The 24393-nt window shown below is 40.9% G+C and overlaps 1 protein-coding gene across 1 annotated transcript in view; it reads right to left on the reverse strand.

Annotated features, from left to right (window-relative positions):
- LOC104134627 (follicle-stimulating hormone receptor) overlaps positions 1–24393 on the reverse strand; it is an 83255-nt gene that overhangs the window by 20068 nt on the left and 38794 nt on the right. Inside the window, 2 exon segments of the mRNA XM_009648204.1 lie at positions 6645–6719; positions 7112–7186. Coding sequence (XP_009646499.1) covers positions 6645–6719; positions 7112–7186 — 150 coding nt within the window.

A 24393-nucleotide genomic window follows, 5' to 3' on the forward strand; every position in this document is an offset into this window, starting at 1 on the left:
ACCTCTCCAGCCTGTCCAGGTCTCTCTGGATGACATCCCGTCCTTCTGGTGTGTCAACTGCACCACTCAGCTTGGTGTCATCACAAACTTGCTGAGGGTGCACTCGATCTCGCTGTCTAAGTCATTGATGAAAACATTAAACAACACCGGTCCCAGTACGGACCCCTGAGGGACACCACTCGTCACCGGTCTCCATCCGGACATCGAGCCATTGACCACTACCCTCTGGACGCGACCATCCAGCCAGTTCCTTATCCACCGAACAGTCCACCCATCAAATCCAAACAAGTGTCTCCAATTTAGAGAGAAGGATGTTGTGCGGGACCGTGTCAAAGGCTTTGCAGAAGTCCAGATAGATGACGTCTGTTGGTTTTCCCTTGTCCACTGATGCTGTCACTCCATCATAGAAAGCCACTAGGTTCGTCAGGCAGGACTTGCCCTTGGTGAAGCCATGCTGGCTATCTCGAATTACCTACCTGGCCTCCATGTGCCTTAGCATAGCTTCTAGTATATAGTAGTATAATGAATATTCAGGAAGCCAATTTGGGAAAGTTGCCGAAATGTCATGGCTGTTCCGTCTCAGGAGTCAGAGTGGTCTGACATTGCATTAGCTTAAAAATAGCAGCTGTCGCATGTGACCAAGAAAGCTCTACAAAAATGCCTTTGAAAAACTATTACATATAGTTAAATAGAAAGCATGATTAATGAAGCAGGCCGTTATTATTTAAAGTACTTCTGCATTTACACTTTGTAAAAGGAGCCTAAAAAATTTGAAGCAATAGAAGAACCTGTAACTCCCCCCTCCTATTACAGTGTTTTAAAGTACACTGTCTAAATTACTGGAAATGTACCGGGTTTTAGCTGAAAGCTGGTTTAATTTTAAATGAGTCATATGCTAAAAATTCATGCAATTCTTTTACGAGCCACTGGTTAAATACGAATTATGCCATGCATTTCCTTTAGTAGGTGAATGAAGAAGCAAATTGCTGCCAAGTAGTGTGTGGCTATTGCAGGGCAGGGGAGAAGACATGAGAAGCTTTCCTTTCTACAGTACTTTCCCAAGAAAATCTCAGTCCTCATGTTACAGTAATGAAAGATGATGGTATTCTAGCATATGGTAATCAAACACTGCTCCCAATGGCAACTTACTCCCAGCATATCAAAATGCCACACTGGTAAGCAGGGCTTTCGCCATACATATGTGAAAAAACATGTTCAAGGCCCTGGGTGATGCCATGCTCCTGATCTTTCCAGTAATCCCAAAGCATTCAGGGCTCAGTTTGGACTGGTGTCAGCTGAGCAGCATGAGATGAAGAGGAAAGCATCTTTGACAAATCATTACATATTGAAGTAAATCTACAGGTGGCACAAAGCACTGATTGCACAGAGGCACAGAATGGTGATTAGGAGCAGGAGAGGATGTTCTTTTAATTAATTGAAGAAAAAGAACTAAAAAAATATTTAGCTAGACTGCAACCTAGATCTTCTCTCTCTTTTTATTCAACCAGAAAATCTCCAGAGGCCTTTAAGTGGATAATCTTGTTAGAACGTAGATAATCCAATTTACTGAATATATTTCCTGCAGGACAGTTTTGTCAATATATTTACCATATAACATATACATCCATAGTAGCCTCACTTTAAACAAGTGTCCTCTTTAATCTGTGTTATAACTGAGTCCCCCCTTGCCATACATAAACAGCTCAGTAAGAACCTGTTTTTCAGACAGCTGATGGCTGCTTTCCAAAGCATTAATTGTCTTTCTGAAAAGGCTTACTGGAGTCAGCACTTAAGAAAACAGCGCCATGATCAGCAGAGAAAAAAAAAATCTTTCAGAAACTAATTCCTGGAAGATTCTGGCTGCTTATCTCCAGATATAGCAACACGCCTGCTCTTTTTTATGCCAAATTGGTAGGAGCTACTCTGACAAAACTGGGAACGCAGTTTACCTCATCAACTTACTGTGGGCATTTGCTAAATTGCAAACCCAAGGTAGGCAGAGATAAATACAACATCACTCAGGAAGCATTATTTTTATGTCTCTTAATCATGCTGGTTACTTCATATTGCACGTGAGCCTGACTCCAGCAAGAGATTCCTCTGACTCACGTGTCCCAGCCTTGCAGGCTAAGCTGAGCCTATAATTGTCAACACCCACTTCTGGGGCAAGGTCTTTAACCGTGAGGCTGCCATGTAAAAGGGAGGAGTGGAGCATCACTTCTTTTTCTTGAAGAGCCGAGGCCATGCAAAGGGTCAGCGATTCTGTGGACTTCGCAGCCTCTGCAGCAAATACAGGTTTGGGTTTAGGAAGCAATGCAGGTACAGGTCTGTCAGGTCCTCCACCAAATAAGACCAGGCAGGTACAAGCAGCTGCAGGAGTTTGGAATTGGGCTCTGCTCTCCACAATGCAAACTATTTTGCAGCTAAAGCGCATGTTTTTGCAACCTACATTTCCTTCCCCTCCAACAATCCAGCTGTGTGCCCTCAAAATTGATCTGAAAGGAGTGTTACATTTAGATCTTTCTATTTTAAGCTGAGGTTGCTTAATACAGGTCCACTGTAAAAAAGAACCAAAGGACACGGATTACACATGAGAACTAATTTTGGAAAGAAAATAGGTTTGAAAAGCCATCGCTACATTATTAAACAGACAATGCCACAGCTCTCCCTAATGAGAGCCAGATAAATAATCTTGTACCCATGAAAAGGTCAATAAGTTACCATTTTGAAGCAGTCTGTCTCTCTGGCATATATCCAAGAAGACCAATTAACAATTCTCTTCAGTGTTTCTAAAAGACTGGTGAGAAAGTTAAGGCTGCATTTTTCTGGAAGGTTTAGAGTATTTCAGCATTGTGTTTTTTTAGCATTTTTTTTCTCTCCTTAGTGTTTTGCCATACTAGTAATGATGATACAGGAGACAAAGGGAGTGGGGTGAGCGGGAAATGTATTTGTACCCAAGTTGACAGAGATAAAAGCATATTAATATTCGACAGCTCGTGGCTGTAATGAGTCCATGAAGCTGAGGAGAGGACTGACAGTGTTAGCCAAAATTTCTTGCCTGCCCTTAAATAAGACCTAGTGGCAGCACAACTATTTTTGAAACAGCACAGAGAAGGCCTTGCAAGCAACACATTGCAAAGGTCATCAAACCGATGGGCCAGATTCAGGCATTAACACTGATTAAATTTTCTCTCTCTCTTTTTTTTTTTTTTAATGAAAACTGCCAGTAAATATATTTTTTTCTGTGAGATTTTCTGAATTGAGTTTTAACAGTTCTGTCACAGCCATAGCACTGTTGTGAAAAATCAGACCACACGTCTCGTACCCTACCAGGCAACTTCAGAAGAACCACAACAAGCCCAGCAATGGGCAGGTACCCAAGCCCCCCTGCTTTGGCACACTGGTTGCAGCTGGGTCTTGCTATCCCTCTTTACACCGAGATCCAGGGGTGCCTGTGCCAGCTGTTCTGACTGGTGGGTCAGACCAGGGAGGGCTACAGCGGTCTACAGCAGGGTCTGCAGCAGAAGGTTGGGCCAAGGACTTCTTTGTGTACAGGCCTCCCTCTCCAGCTCTGCTGCTTCAACGTGGACTATTTGGGAAGCTGGCAGGGACCCCAGCTGGGGAGAAGATACACCACTGGGCAACAGGATGATGCTCCAGTGGGACCAGCATCAGGTTTGCTTTTCCACTCACACACAACCCTGTGTGTGGTCGGAGAGAATCTTCTAATCTGTTCTGTGACAAGATCTTTATTAAATCACTTGCTATTCCCTCCTAACTTCCAGCAGTTGATGGGAGAATTAGGCTGTGCTGTACAAAGGTTTGTTAGTTTCCCTTTATAGCCTTAAGATTTTTATCATTTCTCATATAGCTGTTGATAGTGTTGCTATCCACACAGATGCTTAACCCTTTTCCGAATTATTTTAAACTCTGGTCCCACATGAGCTCCCCTCAGCATCTTGCTTTATATTTTCACAAATTGACCCTCCCTCATATGTCACTGGAAGGTGAATACCAGGGCTGGGTTACCTTTACCTACAGCCATTTTGTAGCCTTCCACCAAGGTTTTTGCTTCCTCATTAAATTAACAGTCCTATTCTTTCAAAGAGTAAAACTCTCTGCCATTTCTAAAAGGTTTCTAAAGGTTTCTGAAAGGGCAAGCACCAGTGAGTGAAACAAGGGGATGGAGAAAATGGCAGCCTTTCCTACAAAAATATGCTGAGAGAGAGCGTGATGGTATGACTGCATGTAGAGAGAGTGACCTGAGCAGGATGCAACTCGGCATCACACCCAGCTCACCGCTACGTGGAAGGCTCCTACAGGGACTTTGGGTCCTGATCCCTGTGGTGTGAACTGACTTAGCTCCACTGGAGCCGAAGGTATTGCGCTGATTTACACCCCCAGTGCAGCTACCTCAAACCTTGTCATTACAACAAAAGACACATTCGGCTGTTCAGACTCTCAGAGCCATGGAGCCTGCACCTTTTGTAATATTTACAGTCATACACGAGGGTTTGTGGTTTTTTTTCCTCCTAAAGTGAAGGCACAGAGGGGATGCAGCATAAATATGTTAGCAAAGTAAATATTTTATCAATTTAAATTAGAGAAAAGCGTTGTCACAAGAATGAATGTAAATGAAGTGGCCATGAATAAAATTAGAGATAATTTTCTAGTCACCAAATCATTGAGTTTCTGGAGAAGCCTCCCCTGGAAAAAAGAGAGAAAGCAAGGAACAGTGGAGAGCATAAAAAATGTCAAGCAATCCTCTATATTCTTAATCTGTAGCTTCTACGGGTGATAGTAGAGCTGCTCAGCTGAGTTTTTACACAGGTAGCATGTCTGAATGTTTGAGCCAACGTGTATGGGGGTGTGGAATGGCAAATGTTCAAAAGAGTGAGCATCCACTAAAGTAAAGAGAAAAACTTCCACTATTTCAGATATTTAAAGAGGGGATTTGCCTTTTCCTCATGGTCTAGAGTTTGTGTGTCCCACATTTAAAATATCACTGAAATTAGTGTGTTCATTACTGTGTTTGCATTTCTTCTTCTTTTTCAACTTCATATGAGATAAATGTGCTTGCATCCTTTCTAACCATCTGTACACCTGACAACGCTGCTACCCATAGCAGCTTGTTCTGGGGATTTTACATGGGATAAACAAATGCTGTGTTTTTGTTCTTAGGTAGCCAAAATTACTCAAAGACAGCAGTCACTGCTGAATGACTCAGGCTTGAAACCAAAGGAAAAAGGCATATGATTTCTCCTCCTGACAATGCAGATTTAAAGCTTTATTTCCCTACTGCCAAAAGAAAAATCTGTGTTTCAGTTATGGACATAAAAATGTTAAAGATTCTCGAGGTGCCCTGTGAATTTGATAAAGCAGATATTGGTATTGGTACTGGGGAGAATGACAATCATACCACAACTCTAACCACATATTCCAGTTCAGTGAGGGTTTAAACTATAATGGTTTGTGTAGCGCTAAATACACCGTATCTCTTAAAGTCCAACCCTTAAATCTCAAATCTTAAAGTTCAAATTCAAACCAATGCCTCCTTGCATTTTTGAGCTCAGAACCTGTCAGTGATTTTCAGAGACCTTAAACACTCATTAGCTTACTGGGAGCTATGCTTATTAGACCACTGACCTGATTTCATTCCATCTTTAAGAAATATCTAACCAGAAAATCAAGCACTTACTCTTATGTATTCAAATGTAGAAATGATGATCGAGCTTCTTGGATGAGTAAAGCTTCTTGTGTAAGTAAGGAAAACAAGGTTAGGTACATGTGCTCAGGTGGATGGACACACAAAAGTTAAGCTAATATCCTGCTGGCTGCGTATGCTATTGCTCAGCAAATAACACCGTGGGAGCTTATTTAAGCTAGAGCCATTAAGAACAACTACTATTAAATGGAGTTCTTCGGACTTTTTTTGGGTTTTATACAGAGGAAACATTATTAGTCATGTTAAGATCACGCGCTAAAAGCTGTGAAAATATTCTTGGGTAACAGTTTATTTTAACGTTGGATTCAATTATCACTGAATTGTGCTGGCAACCCCATTGAAGCAGATGTGGCAAACACAGTTGTGCAAGTAGCATTCTTGATGATGTGGGCTAATGAAATAAAGTTATACCATACACCAATACATTTGTATTCTAAGGTTTTAATCATCTCACGTCAAGCGTTAATGAAAACCATTGCTATAGCACTGCCATTGCTAAAGAAAAAGAGAATTTGAATGCTTAATACTATGTGTATGAAGTATAACAGAAGGCTGAACCATAGCAAAGACATGAGAGAGATTTTGACCCAAAGCTCTTGGGAGGAGGAATTTCAACCTAAAGTCATTTTTATAGACTGAAAAAAGGCCCAGTTCCTTTTATCACTCAGTTTCAACCTGTTGCTTAGAAAGGCTCAAGGATCTTATGTGTGTGAATATTCCATGGAGGGTTTTATCTTCAGCTTTTCTGAGGACTGTGTGCAGGCCTGGGGATGAAAATGTGGATTGACAATATGCAACTAGTGGGGGAGAGAGGGCATTACCCTCTCTTATTACTGAAAGTGCTCAGCACAGGTTGGACAGAAACACATCGGTATCATTCAAAATTATTATAGTACTTGCAAAGAGCAAAAGATCTTACAAATATCTGAGGCTTGGAAGGTGTTGGAAGGCATCTTTATCAATGTACACGAGGTTGTTGGCCTTCTCAATTCTTCTGCAAAGAGAAAATGAAACATCAGAGGAAATATATCAATATATTGATCTTAAAATACCTGTGGTTGCCCCATGATGTAGGGGTACTAGACGCTTAGATTTTCTTTTTGACAGCAGAAGATCTGCACTGTTTCAAAGAGCAGCCTACCATAGACCAGCAGACCCCACCACCTTTTGATATCAGCAGTGGTTTGAGGATAAGTTTCAGGCTGACCAGGGAAAGAAAGGGATAGTTAGATAAGAAGACTGAAAAGACAAAGGGAGATTTTAAATGTTCCTTTATCACTATGAATTCTACAGAGCTTACCTGAAACAAACTGCAAAACCTTTGATACTTGCCTATAATGAATCTTTATAATTGTGTCCTTTGAATTTAGATTGCTCATTACTTACATTTCATGTAGTTTGGGAAGGTTGGAAAACACATTTGCTTCTATGACCTCCAAGGCATCATTCTGTGAGATCTCTCTGAAAAATAATTTAAAAGTCAGGATATTTCAAGCCATGGTGAAGCAGAGAATGGACAAGTGAAAAATTTACAAGGAACTTCTTCCCAGATTACTGATGTGTTTTAAAAATAAGGTGGATAAGAAAACAGACCCCAAAACTACCGATGAGCTTCCACCAAGCCAAACAATAGTCAGGAATAGAGATCTTCTGAGGCTGAAGTTCCTATCTGTAATGGCAGTCCAGCACCTCCTGCTGACACCATTCCCTGTGTATTGGAAGGCATGGCCCATCCATCATTGGGTATTGGATCTCTGACATCACTAATTACTGATAGAGGTTTAATGAGAGCTTTTAGTTCAGTGAAGAAAAGAGGGGGTGAGAGGTGACTGAAATAGAGAACACAGCTAAAAAGTTCCCAAGAAATATGACACAACTTCAGCAGTAGGACATGATGCTGTCTTGACCTGCCATAAATTACAGAGATTAAAATTAAGCCACCACCAGACAGATCCTTATTAGCAGGATCTGGAGACCACAGACGTGAAGAAGTCTTCCACACCTTGGAGAAAACCCTATCTGATCTCTTCTATATACAATTACTGTCCATTTCCAGCCACAGAACTGCAGAATAAAAATGGCCAGTTTTCTGTTATCGACACACCAGAATGTATCTCCTGCTGGTCCAGAATACATTTTTTTTCTTCTCCCTTAAACTGTGGGATGGCAAAGAGATGGCTCAGGCTCTGGTGGAATTTAGAGCTCAGGAGTTCTCCTGGTGAATCAAGGGGTAATTACTGCAGTGCAACCTGCCCTGATTACATCCCTTACGCTGGCAGTGACAAGGAAAGTTGAGGTAAAGACAGCTATGCCAAAAGACTCTCCACTGCCATTTTTGGAAATGATGCAAAAATGCTGTTTTCCAGGCTGAGGTCAGTTGTAGGAGGTAAAATTCGTACTACAGATGTAACTTGGTGATAATGTGATAGTCTATTGGATTTTAATGGCAAGGTAACTGTGCACATCTTTGGAATGAAACCTTGGACAAACAGTCAGATTGCAAACTGGCCGGCACTTGTTCCTGGATATCTTGTTCTTTTGAAATTATATTTGGTTGCAGATCAATTCAAACAGGCCTGAGGTAAAACAATAGATTGTAACAGTAGGCTCAGAGTCACAAACATAATCACAAAAATTATTACAAGTAATATAAAAAGTATTCCACTTCCTTCTGACTAACAACTGAACCATGCCTGACAAATTACCTGCCCATTTAAGACAAACAAAAACCTTGCAAAAGAAGATAAGTTGCTCATCTGACCTTTTCTGCTTTAAAAAAATGCCTCAGTAGTTTGATATTTTTTATTTTAAGAAGAAGCTCTCCCTCCTGTTTCCCCAAGGTTTTTATAGAAGAAACCCGGCTCTCTTTTGCTCTGGGAGGTCTATACTGACTGGGGAACAAGAAATAAAAGTACATGAGGACTGACAATAGGTGCTAGGTAGGGTGCGATGAGAACTGGGTTTGTTTAGCAGTGCTGAACCACCAGCACACACGTGAACAGGTTCCTCCTTATTATTTAGGTTGCAGCAGCAACAAAATTGTTCGACTGAGACTGGGATTCCTTCATGCCATGCAAGGTACACAGCCGATGTTTCAAAGACTTTATTATCTTCCTGCTTTCTTCAAAAATAATGCATTATAAGATACATGGGAGAAGCAATCACCCCCTATGCTGTATTTACATGACAGTACAATTCACTTGCTTAACTAGAGTCTCGAAGGTTTAACAATATGGGAGCTGTCTCAGACTTTTAAGATCCAGTTTGGTTTTGCTCATGCTCTTTTTGGCCCGTCAGCACTACATTTGTTATTCCCCACGATCTAAAAATCAGTTGCCTAGAAAAAAAAAAAAAAATCACAGAAAAAGCAGAACATTTAATACCAACAAATCCATTTAGCCAGAAGAGATTTCATGCCACGAAACAGCTCAGGGAAAAATGTTGCAGATTTGCTGGCCTTATACAGGCAAAAAAAGTTTATTAAGATGCCACAATACAGTAGTGACCTCACCTGACAGATAGGGCTGTTGAGGGTAATAATTTTTTATGATCCAATCTGCTATCTAACTTTGGAGCAACTTGGATGATATACCTCTTTTAATGGAATGCTTAAACTGGAATGTTTCTGCATCAGGATTGTGTTTTGGCTTCTTAAGAGTAGGATGGGTTATGGGCTTTGTTTCAGTTCCAGAAATTGAAGATAGAGATCTGATTAAAGTAGGGCACAAGCAGGCCATGACATTTTGGAAGGCTTGGAGAATGCATGGTTAAGGAAGGAATGAAAGAGTGGTAGGAAGATAGGAATCTCTAAACTGTTTTTACAAGATTAAGTTTTTAAAAGATTAAGTTTTAAAAAGAATTAAATAACACTTGTATGAGGGGATTGTTTCAGAGATTTGGAGAATGAGGAATGACTTGGCTTTCATTCTAATATTCCCATCCACAGTTACAAAGGTCACAGTCATTTTTTTTTTTTTAACAGGTAATGAAAATATGTCCATTTAACACGATTTTTGCTGTCTTCCAGCTCAAGCAAACGACTACTGCAGCCATTGTGGTTATGAGCCTCTCAAGAAAAGTAAAGGGAACAAAAGGGAAACTCGTCAATGGCAGAAGGCAGAAATCCTGGTGTTGGGCTTCATCCTTTCTGTTCATGGGATGGTGAGGGGTGAGGAAAAAGGAGACCCTCTGTTCCCCGCAATGAACTGTGCATCCTCTGCTACACTCCCTCCAGGACTCAGCATTGTTCTTCGCAGACGAAATCCAGTTTACAGCACTGAAGTGCAGTTTTCTGACAGAAGGCCATTGCTATTCTTGTCCTTTGGGGTGTCCATATACCTGTTACAGGCTGTCATTCAGGTAAGAAGGACAAAATAAAAAACCCATTCAGTTCAGGAGATCAGTCACACACTGTGAACAACAGGCAGCACTAGTCTGGGTTTAGGTGCATAATTTGGTGAACAATTTATTCATACCTGGCAAAAACTGTACACCCTGCTAATGGAAAACCAAAAGAACACGATCTTGGATACAGGTATCTCTGGCATTAAAAGTACAAATTGCTGCTGCTCACATCAAACAACTGACTCAGCAGACTCAGATCATCTGTAGAGGAGAGCAAATAATACCTGCAGTAGCAGCTCCAAACAGAAAAAGGGGATTGCTGGCTAGTGTTTGTGCAAGTGATTTGTCTTACAGTATAAATACACACAAACAGATGATTGCTCATAATGCATATCTTATTATATGTCACCACGAGAGAAGATGGGACTGTTATTACGCTGTTTGTTTGTAATGAATAATACTATTAGCTCTACAGCTAGCTATCACAGCAAATCGAGATGGCAATTTGAGCATCATTTCTGATGCATGCAAGCCTTTGAGTAGATGGTATGCAAAACAATCAGAGGCAATTTCTTAAAAAAAACCCCAAACCTCCAAAACCCCAAACAACCGAGTGGTTGCAAAGTGCTTAGGCGTCTGCTAAGCTTAGTTTCCACTGCATGCACAGCTCTGTTGAAACCAACGGTGATCCACAAAAGTGTAAATTGTTTACTCAAACACAGCCTAACAGAGGAAAAACTGTTCAGTAAAAACGTTTTGCAAAGGCACAAAGGAGAATTGTTTTTATTTTTCTTCAAAGAGAACACAAGACTTTAAGGTGAGACAACACCACATGACAAAGGAATCTCCTCTGATTTGCCACTAACATAGCAAAACGTAATTGTTAGTAACTATTCACCAGCGGCTGACTGCAGTGTAGCATTTCTATGTGTGATAGCCAGAACCAGTGACGGTAGGGAGAGAGATGGAAAGCGAAGAGGAGGAGGAAGGTGCTGCCAGAAGCAGTGACAGTAGGGAGAGAGACAGAAAGCGAAGAGGAGGAGGAAGGTGCTGCCTAGTGGCAGTAGAGTCTTAGCTTGGTTTCTCCTGCCCACGAAGCTGCCCTGAGGCAGGGCTGGGGGTACATCTTTGTGACATCTGTGACAGAGCCCAGTGTGAAGCATAGGAAGTATTTTTCTTCAAACCAGCTGCACTCCAAGCACAACCCATAAAAATCAAGATACATGGAAACGGCCTTTTAAACAATTCTATTAGCAAGGAATTTATAGTTCATGGCAGTTTCTTTGTAGTCCTCTAAAGAAAAAGTCTCTTAGACTAATCAAAGTCTTACAGCAAAAGACAGTATTAAACTCACAAACTAATGGTCTTGCAGCCAAGTGGTCTCACATTTCAAAATAATGAAGAATAAAAGACTGGACATTTATATGTCTTTTATGATAAGAATTCCTTTCAGGATCAGAGTGGGGCACACAGACAGGGACAGGGTCATTTTTCCCCTGCTAGGAAATGTACCTGTTTAAAACACATGTGTGTGTATGAATGTGTGCATATATACAGGTATAGAAGTTTAACATAGATGAGCAAGTGGAAACTCGTGTCAAAAGAAGAGCAAAGCATATGCATGGCAGAAGAACAGCTTAGGGGCAGACCACAGCACCACTCCCTTTCGTGGTGCCCAGGGACGTACACTCTAGAGCACAAAGACCTTGTAATACCAGCAGCAAGAATAACATAGGGTAACTGGTGCCCGACTGGTGAGCTTGGCTGTATGATGACCACAGTAAATGTGGGATTCGTGGATTTCTGCGTTTCATCTCCCTGGCGCAGACTAGCAGAAGGGGCTGCCCTGCCTGCTGATGTTTCTCAGGCGCTGGTTTTGTGCGTGCACCTTGCCCACAGACATGGCACATGGTGTGAAGGGGGGATTTTTAATCTCCCCCCCCTCCCCGTCTTTAAATATGAATACTCTTTAGAGGAAATTTGCCAGGTCAGTTTTACTGGGTGGTTTAACTGATGCAACAATTTATGTCAAGCTTAAGAAGGAATTAGCGGTAGAGTGGTGTCACACAGGCAATCCTGCCCAGCATTCAATGGGTAAGCACCTGTGGGAATAGCCTGCAATGTGTCTGATCTGAAAAATTAAACCCCTGGCTACCTCTTTCTCCATGCCGTAGGTGGAAGAGTTCTTTCTTTCAGTCTGATAAAAACAAGCCAGTCCAAAATCTCCTTTTGAAAACTTCCCTCTAAAGTGACAGCAAAATGCTACTACATTGATTTAAACAGGTTACAAAAGAAAAGCTATTTTTCTTAAAAGTATTAGAGACTTTTGACCTTTTAAAAATAGATAGTTGACACTTTCTCCTGCCACTTTCCTTGTGAACATGAAAAACTTGTCTCCCTACCATGATTTATTGAACACCAGGGAGTTACAGGCTAATATATCTTAGCAGTCATTGACATTTCAAAAATGAATTCACGCACTGACTCTTCTCATCATCTCTTTACTTTGCTGAAGATATGCATACATGTTTTACCGACCTGACTAAATAAGTGAGATGATACTAATTTAACCGAGTATTAATAGTGTTTTTACACTTAGAGCAAAGCAGTGTATATGTGAGCCTTTGAAGGAGATTATCAGGAGGCACCAATACAGTGTCTTCCTGCCTTCTTCAAAGGGCATGACACCATATTCTCAAATAAATCAATGCAGGCACAGGAAAAATAAAATGCAAATTTCCGCACAGCAGACGGAAGCAAAGGGGATTTTATTTCTCTCGGTGCTTTAGCACCATGCCAGCAATCCAGATGAAAGTCTGTTGAGAGTTTGGTTGCATCAAATTAATTGTCCATGTAACAGTTTTAAATTGGTCTCTCTAATCTGAAAAAGTGCGCGATTAGTCTGCAGAATTGGAACTGATAACGACTGGATCCAACAGCAGAAGCCACATCATTATAAGAATTGATTTTATAATCAGTACAGTTTGGGGGGATAGATATCTCCTCATATTCTAGCACTAAGGGGATGTATTATACTAGTTTTAGTTTATTGCCAGCAAAGCTGAAAATGCATGAAGCTTCGTAGAGTCAAACAAGCAGGGACTGGGTCTTTGGAGGAAACAGCAGCTTTCTGCAGAAATGCTGGCACCATGCAGGCAGCCCAGAGAGATGGGGTTTATAACTTGATGCCCTCCAGGCGCTGGGGCAGACATATCTGCTGCCCCCTGCATTCAGGCATCACTAAATTCTACCTTTGACTGTGAAAGCTTGTAGGGAATGCAGAAAAATGTCTCTAAGATAAAAACACACCCCCTGGCAATGGCGCTTTTTTCTCAGACACAATGGGCTCGAGAGGATGTGGAGACCGCGCTGGCAGACAAAGATGGTTGTTCAGCTGAGGAAGGGACCTCCTCATTCAGAGATGCTGACACAAGCGTCATGCTTTAATGAAGCACACATGCACAAGAAGCCTCTGGAGGACAGTTCATTACTAACTCCAACACATTACAAAAATGGGAAGATCCAGAATAACGAGTGCCTCAGATATGCACAATTACACTTTTTAGCTAAGAGGGAAAAATGGTAAAAAAATCCCTCTCACTCCTCAGTTCTGGCATTAAAAATCTTTCCAGGTTTATGAGAGGACTCTGAGTATTCACCAGGGCAAATCATGCAGTATGTTATACCCTTCAGTGAAAATAAATCTCCATGACTTGACCGATCATGAGAAAAATATTAGCATTGCCTAATGTTAAACACAATTACGAATACAGACACTATCTTACAGCTGCTAACACCATCCACTACATCTTTCAAATGTCTTCCTGAAGAGATTTAGGTTTGTCTTACCCAATGTCACAGTCTCCCTGCAAAATACCTTTTTTCTAGCATGGAGATTTCCTTCTGTCTTCTTTTCTATTTGCATTCATTCTTCCCTTCCATAAAAACTACTTACTATTTTTGTGGTTTGTGTCTGAGGCCTTGACCTTACAAACTCTTATCCCTGAGCTTTTGCTCCAGGCTCAGCCAAGACCCTATGCATAAATATTTGCATGATTGGGGCCCTCAGATATAACCTACCTGGGAAAAGGATATCCTTTTATGCTTCCGAAGTTAAATCCAAACCTCTGCCTTGTAACAGACTGCCAGAGAAAACACAAGCACCAGCAAGAAGCTACTAAGTCAAAAGCTTTACAAAACAAGTGTACAATGAGGGTTATTTATCTGATTGCGATACTGTGCTATCACGAGCAGAAAAAATTACCATTAAGCCCAAATATGCAGGTTCTATATTGGAGGACGCAGAGATGACATACTATACAAACATGGGAATTACATACAATCCCTAACCCTTCTGCCAAGTGGCTGCTGGCAGCAAACGAGAGCCTGATTCAATACAACTAGAGTCTTATTTGACAAATAACTGAACAGCTCTCCACTTGGAAAATCACATGCTTCCACCTGAGTTTTCCTGACACAAATAACCCTCCTCCATCAGCAAACGCTGCAAGACTGCACACAGATAGGAAAATCTTAATGTCATAAAACTTGGGCCAAAATTCTCTATATTAATCTGTTTCTACATTTTTGTGTGTATAGACACAATATTCCAATAAAAGCAATAAAAATAATAGACCTGTGGCCACACGATGGTGTTTACTCACTGAAATCAGGCAGCAACAACCTTTCTGCACATTAACCCCATTTACAGGGAAGTTGCTCATGTCCACCACGAAGGGTCTCTGCCACAACTACACTGTGTAACTCAGGCTGATAGAAATGCCAGACAAAGACTTCCCGCTATCTTCTGCTGTTGTAGTGCTTTAACAAGAAAGTCCTCAGACTGGACTCAGCCCCTTGATGTGGAGCCCTCAGTACCAATTCCCCCAGAGGAGTCTCCATAGGAATGAGGCAAAACCCTGGAGAACCCAAAGGCAATTCCTGGCCTCTTGGGAATGACCTGTTTCTCCTGTGTAAGAGCACTTTGATCGCCTTGGGAGCGCTTCTCCTCCACGCTATCCTGGGTCAAATCTAACTGGGGACATAGAAAGAAGCTGGAGCTAGAGCTGATACAAAAAACATTCTCTGAAGTAGTTCTTTCTTCAAGGAAAAAGTAAGAGGAATCTTCCTCCCCAGCCACAGCACTTAAAGGAGGCTGAATAAGAAATGTGGTTTGAATAAAAAATGTTTTCCTTAGAAGCTGCTGTGTCTGTTCCTTTGCTGTACTGCACTGCATATACTTACGATATTTTTCTGTCTGGCTCCCTGTATTGATGTAAACAAACTGGAACTTAGAGCGTTTTCACAGCACGCAACCCTGGCAAAACTTTTCTGTTTCCAGTAAAACACTTTGAAAAAATACTACTGATGAGGGGGCGGGGGGGCGGAAATCCTGAAGAGATTCCCAAACCACAAAAACTACCATTTGGAAAAGTTGTGTTGATGAAAAACGCTTAAAAAAATAAAAAAAAAAGAAAATGAAATCCATAATTTCTGTTTATGGTCATTGCTTTTGTTGAGAATGAAGGAGATTTCAGACTCTCTCTGCAGCAGAAAGTATGGAAATCCATTGGTTTTAATATATTGGATCTGTATTTACATTAACATTCTACATTTTAGAGGGGTGCATATTTTCCTGTGATTTTAAATAAGTATTGTCTCTAAAAAGCACACAGCTCGATACACAAAAGGACACAGAAGTACACACCCTCCAAGGCAATCCTGTGAGAGTAATTTGGTTTGCAGATTTAAAGGAATGTTTTGTGTATGTTAAATACCAAATTAAAAACTAAAAGGCAACTGCGCTATTGTTTCTTCCATCAGACTGAAAACAAAACATGTATTTTTGGATTATTTTAACAGGAAAATGAAGAAACAAATACAACACGTATTATGGACCATTATCCCTCTGAAAGACATTCTATCCTGAAGTTACCCAAATCCCCAAGGATTTGGGCTGGATCCCTGGACAGGAATGCATTTTTCTTACGTACAGAAAGGTACAGCAAACAGAAAGCATCCAGCTGTACCAGCACACACCTCATTTCTACACAGAGGTAATGGGGTTTCGTTACATTCTTTCTATTAGTTAGAAGATGACTTTGCAGGATGGCTCTGGTTAAGAGACATGGAGGGGAAGAGATTCCCCAGATGAATCCCTTGTGTCCCGTGCCCAGCTGGGAGCCTTTGGTGAGGACAGATTAGGTAGGAGGTAAGTACAAGGACTTTTAATCTGTGTTTTCCATGGGGGCTAAATTACTGATAACATGAAGTGGGTACTTCAAAATTGTAGGCTTAGGACTTGTCTCCTCAGTGGCTCCTGTTTGACTTGAGCACAATGCAAAACCCCAAACCAGATGTATCTGTTTCATTGTTAGAGTAATTTTATTCTCATTTAGTTGATCCCAATAAATTTAAACACTCTTCTTTCTTTTTTTTTGTCACACACACTTCATCGTTATCAATTTTCTATCTTATTTTCAATTAAATGAATGCAACTCTGTGAGCATACAAGTCCCAAGAAGCCATAGAGAGACTACTCCCTTTATTTATGAGACCTGTTAACAGAGATTCATGCCACGCAGTGGCTGGATTCCTGCTCACTTTTTTCTTTATGTGCTGCTTAAGTCAATTTAAGGACACTTATCCAGTGAAGACTGAGAGGGGCAGAGAAACTCATGTTCACTTGGATATGACCTGAACTCGGTACACTCCTATCTCCCATCCAGTCTTGTGACTCTCCTAGATACATTTCGCTTCATCATTCAAACTGTCCAGAAGGGTAGCAACAGGATGCATGCTCTTATATCCTCCTCCTCCTTAAGGATGTGCAGATGGAGACTCGTTAGGAGAGCTAAGATATGTGCGTGACATGACTAGTTAGTAAGATGCCAAAGGAGGAGAAGGGAAGACCCTTGTTAAACAGGGAAGAATGTCCTTGATTTTCCTTTGGCTTGCATTTAGTTAAAAATAAGGTGAAAAGACCCTATTAGATGTGACTGGCAAAATCTTCCATTTACCCATAGATGAGGCACAGCACAGCCGAAGCAATCCAGCCTTCCCACAGTGCCCCGCAATGGAGTGTGGTGGTCCGCTGAGACACCAGCTCTGCTGCAGAGCCATTTCCAAGTCTGGCCAAAAGAGGCTGCTGCTGCAAGCCAGCTACAGCAGCCCTAGCTTGCAATGAATCACCATCTCCTGAGGGCACAGGCTGAGATCACAGTCTCATGGTATGTGCGCCATCAACCTACCCATGTGAAAATAAACCATTCATCACACACATGCGGACTGGATATGAACAAGTGACCTAGAAATTTGGGGGGTTCCAAGTCCTATTACCCTCTGCCTCAGTCATTCTCCTGTCACATGAAGCTTGTTGTGACATATTTTGTGTGGGCTGTGGAGTGGGGGTGCAGAACAACCCAAAGTCTACTTTGTCATTTAGTCCTAAAATTATGCATAACTCACTCAACAGACAAATAAAAGAAGAAAATTACCAGGAAAGAGGAAAATGTGGTAGCGAGGGAAAAACTTCTGTGTTGCATATTGTATCTTCATTTGAATTCCAGAATAAATCTGAATGAATTATATTTTTTAATTTGTTTAACCATGCTAACAGTCACCACGCACTAGTGGTTTTAGCAGTATTTTCTCTTTATACGTATGACTCAAGAATTACCATAGCAACTTGCTTCCTAATTAGCCTTCGGTTACTAACAATCAATACGATTAGACAAGGTCAGTGCTAGGGTAAGCTCTATGGATTTTTTGAAAAGGCTACTGAGAGCCAATAATGGCAAGAAGAGGAGGAGTGGGCTCCTGGACAATCTTCCCCAAAGGATGGTCTCTGTTCCGCTATTACTCACTCTCTTATGAACAAAAGGAGCCGTGGGCAAATGAGAGCTTTGCCACCCACCCGGATTGCAGAAAGCTTTTAACCTGCCAACAAATTCACAAAATATGGAGAAGAGAAGCATCCTTAGATCTGCAGATAAAAAGACACCTTACTCTTGCATTGCTGGGACTGATGTTGACTGCATACCATCAAAATCAAGAATAAATATGTCATAGATTTTTTTCAGCGTAGCTACATCTGAAATCAATCTCCCTGTGTGGGGAGGATCCCTGAAACCTGGAATAAGGTGAGACTGGCCAGTTGACAGGAAGGTGCTCCCTGGGATTTAAGCCCGTGCAGTGCTTAGCTGAGATCCCATTAGGAAGTCCTCCTTCTGGTGACCTGTGTCATTGCCCATTGGTGACACAATTCCCCCCTCATTTTTACAGCCTGTTTCAGTCATTAACATGTTATCTCTTACCCTGAAAGCACAGTGCCTGGCAGCACAGTAGGATGAAAACATAATGTGCTATTCAGAGGTACTCCGGGTCCTGGGAATACAAAACAGGCTCCTCAGTACTGACAGATGAAGGCTGAAAGCCACTTTACTTGTTAGCATGTTTAAGTCTGCTACCAAGAAACACAGGCTAAACCAAGCTTATTTTTAAACAGTGTGTGTTGTCAATTATGCCTAGGCACACGGCTGTCGCAGATGAACTGTGATCTATTTACTTGCCTCTGCAAAAACGTGCTGCTGCTTGGCTCTCTCCTCTGTTCCCCCCCGGAGGTGACCTCTCTGCCATGGCTGTGCCTTCAGCCTCAGCTCATCCCGGCTTGCAGCTCCAGGTCCTCAGACAGAGGGTCGGGCTTGGGGAATGGAGGAGTAAAGATATGGCACACAGTGAAAATGTAATGACAAGACAGTCTGGATAGTGCCGTATGATGGCACTTCAAGCCATGATCTTTGAGGCAATATGTCGTGACCTTCCTGTGTACGGGATGCCCCAAAGAAGAACAAAATTATTTTAAGCTTGAAAAAGGCATTTTTTTACTGGACTATAAATTAGGGTAATTAACCTTAAAGTGGAAAAAGCGCAGAAGAAATTGGCTAAATGGAAGAGAACAGAGAAGAGTTTATACCCTCTGTCCCCTGACATCCAGTGCCTTTGGACAAGGTTTGGAGTTCCTCAATGACTTATCCCGAGTGGCAGTAAGCTCTGCCCAGACCTCCTGCCAAACCCATTCATCGCTTCTGGGGCTGCCCCCTGCTCCCCAACAGTCTCTGAGGGGCACATATCCATCTCTGGCCTGTAAACCTCCTGCCGCTTGTAGTGCCTCAAAGCTGCTCCCCTCTGAACGTGCCCATTAGCCTGCAAAGGGAATGCCCAATCCCCCTCCCTTCAGGGAGCTCTACTGCTGCCAGTTTTCCTAAAGAGCATTATCTAATTGGGAACAAAAGTAATAAATAAGCAAATCCTTTTCACTGTGTCATGCTCGCCCCTTCTCACAGCACAGATGGGAAAAGCCAAAATCTTAAAAATCCAGCACAAGGAGTCTTAAAAATATGGAAAATAAAGCTGAGAAACATATCATCATAAACTCTCATTCAAAATAAAGGATAAGATTGACAAAAGGATTAGACATGTCTAATGAGCACCTTCACTTCATAATTACACTAGAAAGGATAAACATTTCCAGATAAAGATGTAAATCTCTGTGCTCTTGAGCAGAGAAGCAAGACAGAAGTAAACAATGCTTCCACATAACAAAGACTGGTTTAATTAAGTCCACCAGTGAAATTCTGCATTATTCCTTGTTTTAGTGGAGAAACTTCACAGCACAAAGACAACGTGAAGAGAGCATTTCAAGAATTTGTGTTGAACAGCTCACTATTTATTAGGTGCATTTCTACTCCTCTGAGGAGAGCATCCTATGAGATGGACAAAATAAATTCTCCGTATGGATGACCTATTCCATAATTGTTCCAGAAACGTTCTCTTGAACATCCTTGTTCCGCAATTGGCATCAGCAGTGCTAAGGGATGAGAGGTTCTGAACCAGGAAAGCCACCTGCCCGTCCCTGTTCCCTGCTCCTAACCCTCTGCTGACTGCATTGGAAAATGCACAGACACCAACAGTTTTTCAGCAGTCTGCATTTCTCTCACAATCATTTGGGATTTCCATCTGTGGTGTTGGCTCCCCAAGCATTCAAAATATTTTATGGCTTAGTATCTGTCTTCCATTCTAAATTTTAGCAATTTAAATCTTTTCCAGACTACTCTATGTGTATATATACACATATGCATGTGTGCAAGTATATATACACATATCTATTTTACCATGCAGTAAGCAGTTTACCCACAAAAGATCCACCACTCTTACTTATTTTTAAAGAATCAAGTACATATCTGGAACTCTTAATCAAAAACATGTTCCTGCTTGAAAAATCAAAACAAATATTCACAGTATTTTGCGAGCAAATTGTTCTTGGCTTGTTCACAAAACAAACAATGGACACAACGAATCTCTGCTTTTACACCTGGGATGAATTGGGGCCAGCAGTATCTTTGATATAAAAATCAAAATGCAGCTCACTAATAATGATAAAATGCTCAGCTGCCTCTCCACTGAGCAAAGCACCCATCAAACTAATGATTAAATCCACGTCAATCATTTGGCATACTAGAAATAAAGGCTGTGCAGGATAATGTCAGAGAATCAACATCACTTGCTTAGAAAATAAATGTCTTGACTTCATCTCAACATTTGTTTTCTATAAACACTGAGGTTTGTATCAGCATTTGTATAGCAATGGGAAAAAATCCTTCATTGCAACAAGCCAATTCCACTAACTTTATTTCTAAAATAAACAGAAAAGCTATATAAAATTAATATGGGAAGGTGTTTCTGAAATCCTCCTGAAATTGAATTACCATTTCCGATCTGTTGCCAGCCTGCCTCCTTCTAACAAACAATATTTAGCAGTGGCAACAATAAATATTGAAGAAAATCCCATTTAGAGCAAATTGGGCACAATTTCAGGTAGGTCACACCTTCTGCACTCACTCACTGGTACAGTTAGATACACACACAAGATTAATCGACAAAATCCTATAAAACCCTATTTTCTAATGAAAAAAACCCTTTCCTTTCTAATTTATTTATTTATTTATTTATTTTTAAATAGCAGCAGTTTTAAAAGCAAACCCAGAAGCTGGATTTATCTGGAAGGAGATGGCACTGTGATGCCTCTCAGGATATGCCGTTGCCTGAATTCCCACAGAATCACAGCAGCACAGCACCATGGTGCATCAGGAGCAACAGACCCTCACCAGCCTGTCTGTCAGGCGGAGGAGGTGGAGGTGCTGCATGTTTGAGCTGAACAACCAAGTGAGGTGCAACCTGTAATGTTGAATGCATGTGTTTCAGAATTGCTTTGCTATTCGATTTCACACAAGAATGTAAGAGTTTTGTTTGGGTTTTTTTTTGGTAGAAAGAAGCCCTTTTATAATAATCCTCTTACAGCTCTTTAAAAAAACATTTGTTGACTTTAATGCTGCTTACTTGTATTAATTTTGTTTTAATCTTCTGTTTACAATTCTCTTTGTTTTCAAGTCAATACATTTTATTCTGAACTCTTTCCAGGAATTTTAGAGTTAATATGAAATTAATATACAAAATGTAGCTTTTTTTCCAAATTATTTAGGGATATTAGAACTGAATATACTTATCTTAACAAGAAAAAGGTAATCACTAAAATCAGAGCAATATTCTGAAACATCATATGAGAAGAACCACCTTTTCCCATGTATGAGCTATGAATTACATTTGAAAATCTAAAATGCAATTAGAACCAGCAATTCTGAGTTCTCATTTCATTTTCTGATATGCATACATAAGTTTAATAAATGTATCGCTCAGCCAGCATAAGAATTATTTTGTTTCTTAGCAAATATGTATTTTTGTATTTACAGAGTCACTTAGAAGGTCACTGATTCTACTCTGAAAGTACAAGAACCTCATAATAAACCACAACTTGAAACTTCCTTTCCTTCAAATTAGAGTGAAGCCCTTGGAAGGAAGAGATGGCATCTGAAGAAATGGCATTTTTTGGGGAAAAAATTTTGACTGTGCCAGTAGCCATCTTACATTTTACAACACCGGTTCTGGCCCCTCTTGAAACAAAAAACCCACCCAAAAGCCCCTGAGGTGAATCTCAGAAAGTTGGTCAGTAAGTGAACATATCCGCTTCTTCATTATCTCCTGCAGGAGAAAAGAAGAAAGATTATAGTATTAATTCTGCACCATGGGATGACTGTCAATCCTGAGGCTCTTTGCTACGTTTATCAGTTGTGATAATCAGCTCCATGCCTCTCATGCAAGGGCCTAGAGTGAGGCTGCCTTCCAAAACTGAATGATTTGGAGAAAACACCTATCTCCACATGAATAACCACAGCATGCCAAACCTGAAGTCCATCCAGCACAGTATCTTGCCCTAGTGGTGGTAGGGGAGGCCCAGAAAAGAGTGCAAGAGTGGGGCAAGCCTATTGAGAAAGTCCATCTGAATACTCAAACAACTTTTTTTGGTGACTGGCAGCTCAAGTCTGTGTTTGGTATGCAAGTAGGTGAGACGCATTTTCTTCTCCAAATTTTACCAGGGAGACTCTTTGTATCAGCAAAGGCTTGAAGCAGAGTTCCCAGCTGATCCATGTATTGTGTGAAGTATTGCCTTCAGATTTTTTTTATTTGTCACTTACTAGTTTTATTTTAAATCCTGTCCTCCAGGTATAGTGTTAGAAAGTGCAGGTACAGACCACTCCAATATCCCCAGTCAAAGGTCTTCCTTCCAGACAGAGGAGTCTTGTCCTGCTCCATTATTCCTCAGGTGGAAAGCATCCATGAATGCATTTGTCTCAGCAAGTATTTCCTGGTCTGTTCCCTATTCTTTTCTTAATAAATCCTAACATTTCCATTTGCAGACTTTTTTTTTGACCACAGGGCTGAGACCTTTTCTTCAGAAATTTCATTTGACCCTCAAATCTCATTTTGAATCAATGAGGCTAATTCAGAGCCCATGCTTGGATATCCAAAAGAGCTATCTTCCTTCAGCCTACAGTTAATTTTATCTAATTTTTTTGTGTAGAGGAAGGCAGAAGAACATTGGATTGAAGTTTCCCCCTAAAGAAGAGTGGGAACTCACACAAGCATTTGCTCATGTTTCATCTTTTATGAATTCAGGTAATCTGAACAGTATGCCACTGGGGAGAAGCATTAAAGCATTTAGTATACATTCAGGAAAGTGGATTTCCTTTTGTTGCTTTACCTGTCTCTGTGTCTAGACAGCTGTAAAGCAGGGACTAGAAATGATGTCCAAGATGACTCTTCCATTAAATACTTCAGTCTCTAATGCTGGCTCCATACCAGTGCAGTTAACAAATAAAGATTCTGCTAACAGCTCATTACCACAAAACTCATTCTTGCTCAACAAAAGGAAGTAATGACAAAATGTATTTTCTTTTTTCTCTTTCTAAACCCTTTTTTATCAAAGAAAGCAAGCATCAAGATACCAACCACACAGAAAGACTTATGGAATACTTTCTTTCTTGTACTCAACACGTTTCAATTAAAATATGCAAATATTAGCATGATTTTCTGGGACTTTTTAAATAGAAAAGTTATCAAATGTTGATATGGACACTATGAACTTGTTTTACGTTTCTCCTAGCTTCTTCTTTTAAAGGTTTATACTTTATTTGTGATTTTGTTCCGCCCAAGCATTAGCAAAAGATTGAGATCAGGTGTATGCTCTTAATGAAATATCACAAAGCTGTAATTAAAATCTCTGCTCTTTGACATCAGCAGTGAGTTGCTGACATGGATAATAAATGTCTACTTCCCATTTTTGTAACTGTGCAAGGGATGACAACAATAACTGCAAGCGTAAGATCTTTTCCACAGATAAGCCTTGGCAGGGAGAGGCAGAATGCCAGGCGATGATGCAGCAAAACATTTATAGCTTATAATAAAACCACCTAGTCTTCGTTCATTACCTATTATGTTTAGGACACAAGGCATAGCTTCTACTTTCAGGAAATAACTTGAATTAAGAACACACCAGGCTTCCTATGTATTCCTACCAAACACTTAAGTTTGCTATCCAAGGGATGATACTTGCAAAGGCTGCAGAAGGGTCATCTGAAGTAATGGCATTCTTTCGAGAAGAAAATGTACCCAAGCTGCTCATGGCCAGACTGAAAGACAGCGGCACAAGGCACTGCTTTGCCCAGCTCCTCCACCAACGATGTGTTACAGGGCCCCTGGGAGAAGCTCGCATAGCTGTTTGCCTCTCAGATCCCATTTGTGGAAACCCATTCCAAAGGGCAGAAGTGTAGCGATGGGCGAATGAAGACTGACACCCTGGATGCTGTTGGTCTAAGGAACGTGCGTGGCACGTATAGCAGAGGATAATCTTTCTTACATGATTTTGCTGC

The sequence above is a fragment of the Egretta garzetta genome, unplaced genomic scaffold (assembly GCF_000687185.1).
Source record: "Egretta garzetta isolate BGI_Z169 unplaced genomic scaffold, ASM68718v1 scaffold11, whole genome shotgun sequence".
NCBI classification, from domain to species: domain Eukaryota; kingdom Metazoa; phylum Chordata; class Aves; order Pelecaniformes; family Ardeidae; genus Egretta; species Egretta garzetta.